Raw genomic sequence first — 8868 nt, forward strand, 5'->3', positions numbered from 1 at the left:
TGCACTCTTACTGTAACATGCTGGATACTACATCTGTTTGGGATTAGTCGTCAAGGTCTCAACCCCCTAAGCCTACCTGGACATGTTCCATTTTTTTCCCACTTGCCACTGTCCGTGCCTCTTAGGCCAAACGCGCTGGCACCTTGCACACTTCTTACTGTTGTTTGAAAAAGTACATGGGCCCAAATAGTTTGCCTAGTTTTCTAGATGTTTAAAAAACCTTGGGGTCACTGGCTCAGTTTTTGTTGCCTACTTTTCCAGGGGATTCCACTAATCTCTTTGGAATATCTGGATTTGTTACATTTTCATCCTTATTCAGCATTTTTAGATTTCACTGGCCAGATTACATTTTAACCCCGCCTCAATTTTTGAGTAGACAGCCGTACTAAAAATTAGTTTTTCCTCTAAAAGGTAACTATTTGGGAAAATGCACACATTAGTTAGATGACCTCTCATGTGTCTGAGCTAATACTAAAGCAACAGCTAGTTAGTGAAGCTTAATGTACAGCATAGACTGATTACCAGACGCTACAATAACATGTGCTTACCTCTGAAATCGTACATTTTCCTAGAAGCTTTGCCAACACTGTAAGGTTTCAAGGAATCAGAAATTGTACACACAAACCCTTAACTATCAGTTTTTTTCTTAAGCAAGAAAAAATAACTTGCTTGGTCCTCCAGCTGTTTCCATTCTTTATGTGAAGCTAAGCTAAATGGGTGCTAGCTATAATTTCATAATAAAAAATATTGGACATGTTTGAGCTTTTTATCAGTCTTTTCATTTATCAAAATTTCAAAGCAGGAAACAAAAAAGTTCCAAAAATATTAAACACATTCTTTACATCTGGGAATGAAACCTCAAATGGATTTGGCCATCATGCCAAGAAAAACATATGTACCCACATCCTCTAAAAGCAAAAAATGACTATAGGTGGATGGATTGTGAAAGTTAGCAGTAAATAAGCTTGCCCTTAATTTTTCAGCTTCTTTTTTAAAAAAACAACAACTTTCTTTTGGCTCTTCCCCCACCTTCTCTTCACCCAGGCACCAGTGCCAGATACAGAGGACACGCAGAGGACTAGCACGACTAGCACCCCCGGCTCACCTCCAAATCCCGTTGAGGTCCACACTGAAAACCTCTTCCAGAGGACGGAGGTGTTGGCAGGTATGTGTCGTAGTATGCCAGAGCAGACACCAAACCAAATATACAGTGCTGTGCAAAAGTCTTGAGTCTTTCTTTTTATTTTGCTTCCAAGGAGACAGACTTTTGGTTTTTTGAGGGGGGTGGGGGGAGTTTCTCAAGTGGTCTTGAGAAATAGTTCTTAAGGTTTTCTGATGGTATTTCAAAGCCCAGTGCTTGTATGTGACCATTTTCAGAGGAATGTTTTTGTTGTTAAGCCACTTAACACTGACCTATGAGTCCTTCAAGTATAGAAAGGGCATCTAACTTGAGGGCTGAAGCAGTGTTGTTTCTACACAACAGACAACTTGGTAAAGAATCACTTTTAAATTGTATCTTGAGGCAGAGCATCGTTTGTTCCTGTTTTGTTACTTGAATCTACAAAAACTGTCAAAGATAATACATTTTGACATGCATAAAATAGTGTTTTTGCGCAATCAAAGTGATTCCCAAAGAGCTTTCATGTTAGTTGAAAACCATACCTGCATAGAAAGACACAATGAGACACTATTAGTCGTGGATTGGCCTCCACAGAGTTCAACCTTAACATTATTGAAGTAGTATGTGATCATGATGACAAAGAATGGAACAAAGGGCAGCTAACATCCAAAGAAGAGCTTTGGATGTCCTACAAGAAGCCTGGAGAACTATTCCTGAGGACTGCTCAAAGAAATTACATGCAATGCTTACCTAAGAGAGTCCAGGCTGTGTCAAAGAGTAAAAGTTGCTGGAACAAATACTGATTTTTGTTTATTCAGGCTCATTAGAATTGTAAAAACTTGACTTAAATTTCAGAGAGTAGGATTATATAGTATTCATATTTGTTTCAGTGTTTTTGATGTGCCAATTTGTTAAGTCTAGGAAAACAAGATACCTATTTTCCCAAAGTGTTTGTTCAAAAGTTCCTCAACATCATTATGTTCTTTGATGTGTTTAAGTAGTCATTTATCTTTCCATCCCCTCAGCCTTCCTTCATAATATGTTACGTGAGCATATTTTCAACAAACAATCTCTGAAATCTCAGTAATATTATCCCCGAAGTCGCTCACCTGAACCAGAATAGCTGCTTCATAAATGTTCCTCTGTGGGACCTTGCAGAGTTCAGACCATCGTGGATGTTTCAAGTGTGTGTTACTCGGTTTGAATACATAAGAGGATGGAAAGGAATATTTCTGACTCAAAACCGCCGTGCTCTCTGATGCTGTATCTATCTCCATGTGTGTCTGAGGGAAACCTTGATTGGCACCTACTTTGCTGCGATATCCATCTGGTGTTGGCAAAATGCAGAAACAACATCAACAAGGACAAATCAGGACAGCCTCAAAGACTTTTCCTTTCATTTTCCTCCCACTGATCAACTCACTTCATCTTTTGGCATATTGCTCTTGGATTGTGATAGGAAAAAATATTATTGCATGCAGTCTTTGGATAAAGTCTGAGAAAATTGAAATATACCTGGTCCTCTCCCCACTTCCCACCCCTGCAAAACCCCACCATCTTTCTCTCTCTTCTCCACCTCTTCTCTTCCTCTGGATTATAATCATTACTTTCCGTTCCCCTTGTGACTTCTATAAAAAAAATAATTGCCCATAATGTAATTTTCACAATTCTCTCTGTATTGCATTACTGCTTCTTGGAGCTCAGCAGTTGGGTGTGTAGCAGGGTCTTTACCCCCGAGAGAGCAGGGTTAGTCAACAAGTGGAAACCTAAGGTGCAGCAGAGGGCAGATTGTAGCACCAGGAGAGACCCTAAATAGATTTAGGAGCTATAAAGGAACCTCATGCAGGCATAATTGAAAGGGAGGGATTTCAGGGTGGGTGGATTTCATTCAGAGTCCCCTTATGGTAGCCTGCTATTAGCCCACTGGTGCACTGCACAGTGTGTCCTCCAAAATTTGTTTCAAGCTTAAAAAGTGAAAAGTAGTCACAAAAAACATGATGTAGTATAACAGCAAAACATCCTGTACCTAGTTCAAAACCAGAAAACACCAATGGCAAAGGAGTCTGACAAAACAGGTCAAAGCCCGACCGGCACATTTTGTCTTTATCAGTCACAGTCATGGTGGCGACTCAGAGGAAGGCTTCCTTATGCTACATACATCAATAAATTTGCTCAAGAAATTCCTACTCATGGAAGGCACTGTCTTATACTGACTTTAAGAAAGAGACTGCTTTCTTTGTTGGGATATATAATCACATCCTGCAATTTTTCAGTATTGTAGCTGCTAAGAAATACCTCTTCCAAATAGCCTAGTCAAATTTCTAAGCTATCTCTGCTATCTTTATATATCTTTCAATATTAATACAATACAGTAATACAAGTAATGCAATTAGTACAAGACGGTAGTAATACAAAACAATGCACTTTCTAGTGAAGTTGCAATTTTTGGTTCTTTTGGATTTGGTCTGAGGCTTGCTGCTAAAAAGAGGTAAAAGGATTAGCAGTGGCTAACAAAGTTGAAGGCAATGGAACCAAAAAAAAGTGGCTGGCAATATTATATTAGAATAGAGGTATACTTAATAAAATAAGTACAGCTAATAAGTTGGCCACTGATATACTTAATAAAGTGGCTGCTGGTGTGCCTAAAAGTACCTAGGTAGGTAAACTGACCGGCCGTTTTAAATTTCACAACATTAACATTGTACCTCCAAAAGTTGATTCTGTTCATCTGGACGTAGCGTTTTCTGGGAGAAACGTTTCGTCACTCATCCCCTCCTCCATCCCCTCCATCCCCTCCTCTGAATCGAGGAGGGGGCCTAAGGGTACATCTTTCGTCATCTTACAATGCTGTGATTGCAGCCATTCCCCAACTCTCTGTGAATGGTACTCATGGCCATTGATCAGTGGTCTTTGATCAGTGGGTTTTGGTCAGTGGTTGTTGATCAATGGTCATGAGAATTTGCATAATTATGATTAAGGAACTGACCTCACAGCCCATTGTTCCTTCAGTGGGCTGGTTTCAGTCATTATGCAAATGTACTGTTTATAAGATTGGGGAATCCTGCAGTCAGCTAAGACTGAAGAAGTCACTTGGATGAGTGACGAAACGTTTCTCCCAGAAAACGCTACGTCCAGATGAACAGAATCAACTTTTGGAGATTTATTTTCCTGGATGATTGAGAATGCATCAAGACGTATTAACATTGTACCAAAAGAATACTGGATTAGGGGGAGGGTGTGTATGTAAACTGCATTCTGGCTCGGTGTCTGAGTTGCTCAGTTCAGACGCAGGATCGAGTTAAAGCCTTACCGTCCCGTTTGGTGTTAACGACCTGTTTTTGTTTGCTTTCCCTCGCTGTGTTTATTTGCCTGAGTTTTGATGATCTAGCCAATGCCACAGGCTTTTTCCTCTAAAACCTCAATCGGCAGTCACTGAACGAAATATAAACCTTGCTGAACCAACAGCAGTCGGGCCAACAGGACTGTGCACTAATTAAGGATTGGCGCTCGAATATCCTGCTAACGTAACGCTAAATTTTAAGCTCAGCAACATATTGAAAGAGGTGAAATTAAACGTTAAGAAACTCTTCGACTCTGTATCTCCTGAGACAAGTTGCAGTTTTTTCCATTGACGTGAAGTAACCGCATTAGTCTGAGCAATCATTCGTGAGGGTTGCTGCCTGGTTTCAACACATTTAAGCCATCAATTTTCATCATTGCTGTTGAATTGCATTCATGCTGAAATTTGCTGCAGCAGTTCCAGAAACAGCTGCTAAAGTAAACAGTTGTGTAACTGACTGCATATGATGGAGACACAATTAATCTTAAAACGTATTATTTTGGACATAGTTAAGGTGTTATTACACACACACACACACACACACACACACACACACACACACACACACACACACACACACACACACACGGTAGACATTGATTTGAACTTCCAGCATTGATATTCACTCTCCATTCCTGTCTTTGCCTCTCTCAGCTGTTATTGCAGGTGGTGTTATTGGCTTCCTGTTTGCCATCTTCCTCATCCTCCTCCTGGTGTACCGCATGAGGAAGAAGGATGAGGGCAGCTATGACTTGGGAGAGAGAAAACCCTCCGGCGCAGCCTATCAGAAGGCTCCAACCAAGGAGTTTTATGCATAAAACCCGCTCTCCCCTCACCAGTTCGACAAAATCACGAAGGACTGTGAACAGCACAGTCCAATAACAGCAAACCTGCTTAAACATGAAACAACAAAATGTTTTAAAGTTGATTAAGGTAAAATAGGAAAGCTTTTGCGTAGAGTAATGTAATTACGACCTTTTCTTTCTTCTTCTTCTTTTTTTTTTTTTGAAATGAAAACCAAGCATTTCTCATTTAAGGCATCTGACTATATTTAAACATTTTGTGTATTATTTGAAAAGGCTGAAAAAAATTAAAACAGGATGTGTAAAGATGAGGCAACTGACCGCTTCTGTTTTCTGTCAGAGGAGCTGTTTTTCGTCACTGACTACTTTTAACTGTAGCAGTATGTTATTTGTAAAGGAAAAAAAAATAAATAAAAGTGGAAATAATTGAATATAATTATTCTGTATCAAACCTACTTTCTTTTTTTTTTTCTGTTTTTGTCCTAGCATGTCTGATGTTGATCTCTAAAAGGTGTATTACGTTAATTTATCTTTTTCTCTGATGTTTAAAAAAAATGCCTTTGTAGTTTTAATGAAGCTCTTTGGTCTTCATATTAACGCTGTTAACGGTCAATGTAAATGTTCTCCCTTCAGGTTACAATGTTTATTATTTGCTCTCACATCAGTTTTTTGGTCAGTGTGAGCGTTTCATCATGTCTTTGTTTATTTGTATGTTCTGTTCTCGCTGTAGCCTCTTTTCTCTTTTTTTCCAAACGCAGGAATTCGTCTTTTAAAAGAAGAAAAACATGTCAGGGCTCAAGGAAATCCACAAACCTCTCTTCTTCTTCTCTTTTTAATTCATTCTCTTTCCATTTTGTACATTCACTGCTTTTGCTTTCCACTGTTGTTGTCCAGCTTTGCGTGTGCGTTTGTGTGTGTGTGCGCGCGCGTGTGTGTGTGTGTGGGGGGGAGTATTACCTCTCCTTGGCTTCTTGTGTTTTTGGCTCATAGTCCCCCCCCCCCCCCTTTCCTCCTCCTCCTCCTTGATGGGTCCCTCAAGTTTACTGACTGCACCCAAATTCTGCTAGCAGACTTTAACCTTTGCATTTCCTCTCTGTCTTTCTGTTTTCCCCCCTAATCACCTCGCTCGTACCTTCTTTATAAACAGAGTACAGCCAGTTGAGCTGTCAGTCCTCCCCCTCCCTGGTTGCCTGGTGTCATTGTCTGTGTCCCATTGTAGGTACTTTAGGCCCAAAGATTTACTCAGTGAAGGCGAGCTACTTCTTGGACACGAGGCTGGGGCCCAATCCTCACATGCAGTGCACATACTTAAGCAGAAGACCTTTGAAAAGCCCAGTTTCTCTGACTCATAGATACATAAGGCTGCACAGAATATGTAAAACAGTGTTATATCGGAATAGTCTTTGACAAGACACCCATGTTGAGGGCTATTTTTTTTCCTATGGTCAGTCCTTGCATTTCTAAAGAGCTTTCTCTGAGAGGTGAGGTTGTTTAGCAGGTTTAAAAACTAAAGAAGTTGTTTTAATGCCATTTTACATCTCAAAATCAAGTGTTTTAAAATGCCACATGTTGGCTGCTGTAGGGTGGCCATGTAGCTACATCAAATAAAAACAGAGGTTATGGTCACATGACGGCAAGTCATAGTTGTCTTTTCCTTTTAATGATACATCTGCATTAACTTGCTCTTAAGAGACATTTATTTGTCAGGCAGGTTTGTGAAGTTGCCTTTTTTTTTTCTTTTTTTTAGATGTACAGTAATGTGAAGTAGATGTAGTATCGTCTAAACTTCTAACACCACCCCCACATGCAGCTGTTCGTTCCTCTACCTCTCCATCCCTTGTGTTCCTCTCTTCTTCTTTCAGTCTCTCTGTGATCCTTTTTGTTGTCTGCTTCCTTTGTCTTTTGTTGTAATAGGACCTAAGTTACTGAACTATACTGAAAAACCCAAAGACTCAAAGTATTTTACTTCCCATACCTACTCCCTACATCGTGGCCACATCGTGTCATTTCCTCATCTTCTTTCGTCTTCTTTCTTTTTCTTTCACCTCCCCTTTTTATTAGAGACCTGACCTTTGAGTCCAATTACTTATTAGTATAAGAAAATAAATATAAATATATATATAAATGTATATTCACAAATGTTTTAAACCTTCAAAGTGCCTACCATTTGGAAATGTACTTGCTCAAGGGGAGCACGTGTCGGGTGTGTACACAGAGGAGGGGTGTAAGCGACTTGACTGGCGTTCTGTGAGCATGGATGACTGTAATGGTAACTTTTTTTTAGTCTTACAAAAGCTGACAGTATTGTACCTATAAGTTGAAACAACACTACTGAATAAACATTGTGGCCTAATATCCAACTGCTTTTGCCGTCGTCTTTTAAAAAATTAATTTCCTCTTGAGTCTGTTGGTTGTAAGAATTTTCAAATCATTAGTAGCAACTCCTCACAGGCAATTAGGCGTTTTTGCTGTTTGTTACTGAGTGATTTTTGGTTTCAGGCAATTTACTCGGCTTTTCAAATATGACAGTTTAGTGGGTTTTTCTGTCTCGAATGATAGTAGATTCAATATCTTATTAGACAAACAAATTTTAAAGGTGTCATCGTGACCTCTGTGAAAATTATCAGCTTTTTTTCTTGACTATATTTTTTTTTTTATTGAGTAAGATTCAAGGTCTCCTAAACATTAGACCTCTAGAAGCTGCTTGGCCATGGAAACTCATGCAACGAAGTTCCCGGCACACAACTATCATGCTGATGATGACAGAGGTGGTTCTGATCTGCTCAGGCCTGAGTTGCTGTCCTTCCTAAATGCTTCCACTTTGAAAAAATTGCATTTACAGTTAATCACGGAATATCTAAGAGCAAAGAAATTTCACAAATTCACCAAGGATTACCAAAAGTCAAATTCAGTGAATGGTTTAGAACAACCAAACATAAGAAATTTTCATAGTAAAAGAAATAATTAAACACCATTTCCCTCAATCTGCATTAAATTATCTGTTTGTTAGCATGCTAACAAAAAAGGATGTAGCCACTGAGGCATGACCTGCTGATTTGTTAACAATTTTTTAAGCCTTAAAGGCCAGAGAACTATGACTTAATCCAACTGCTGGAAAACTAGCCTGTGGTAATGCTACATCGACTCCAAGCGTGGATGTGAAAGCGTGTGGGTGGTTGTCTGTCATTGGTGTGAGCCATGTGATGGACCGGTGACCTGTCCAGGGGTTAACCTGTCGTTTGCCCTGTGATATCCAGGATAGGTTCCAGCCGATGACCTTTGAGCATCAACGTCTCAGAATTTATGTCCATGCCTGATAACAGTCCCTGATAGCAGGTCACGAAAGCTGAGTACTATCTGTCCTCTGGTTGAGAGTCGGTTTGTGAAGGGAGTCAGCTGACACATAAATGGAAAACAAAGAAAGCACAGTATGTTATACTGTCAACCATATCAATCACACCTTTCCATTTTCAGAGGGCTCTTTGTTATTTTAGCCCAGATTTTAACATTTTTGTAAACATCTTTGAGCAAAAGTTTCTCTCGGGACCTTTTGGCAAATGATACAGAAAACAAACGCCTCTCTTCAGGTTCAATAACATTCTGCT

At 39.6% G+C, this 8868-nt stretch overlaps 1 protein-coding gene across 1 annotated transcript in view; it reads left to right on the forward strand.

Annotated features, from left to right (window-relative positions):
• sdc2 (syndecan 2) overlaps window positions 1-7618 on the forward strand; it is a 42825-nt gene extending 35207 nt beyond the window's left edge. The window contains exons 4-5 of the mRNA XM_006794335.3: window positions 1045-1165; window positions 5115-7618. Coding sequence (XP_006794398.1) covers window positions 1045-1165; window positions 5115-5278 — 285 coding nt within the window. The 3' untranslated portion in view covers window positions 5279-7618. The remainder of the gene's footprint in view (window positions 1-1044; window positions 1166-5114) is intronic.
• The last annotated feature ends 1250 nt before the right edge of the window (window positions 7619-8868 follow it).

This window comes from Neolamprologus brichardi, chromosome 22 (assembly GCF_056152115.1).
Source record: "Neolamprologus brichardi isolate AB-2024 chromosome 22, ASM5615211v1, whole genome shotgun sequence".
Classification (NCBI taxonomy): domain Eukaryota; kingdom Metazoa; phylum Chordata; class Actinopteri; order Cichliformes; family Cichlidae; genus Neolamprologus; species Neolamprologus brichardi.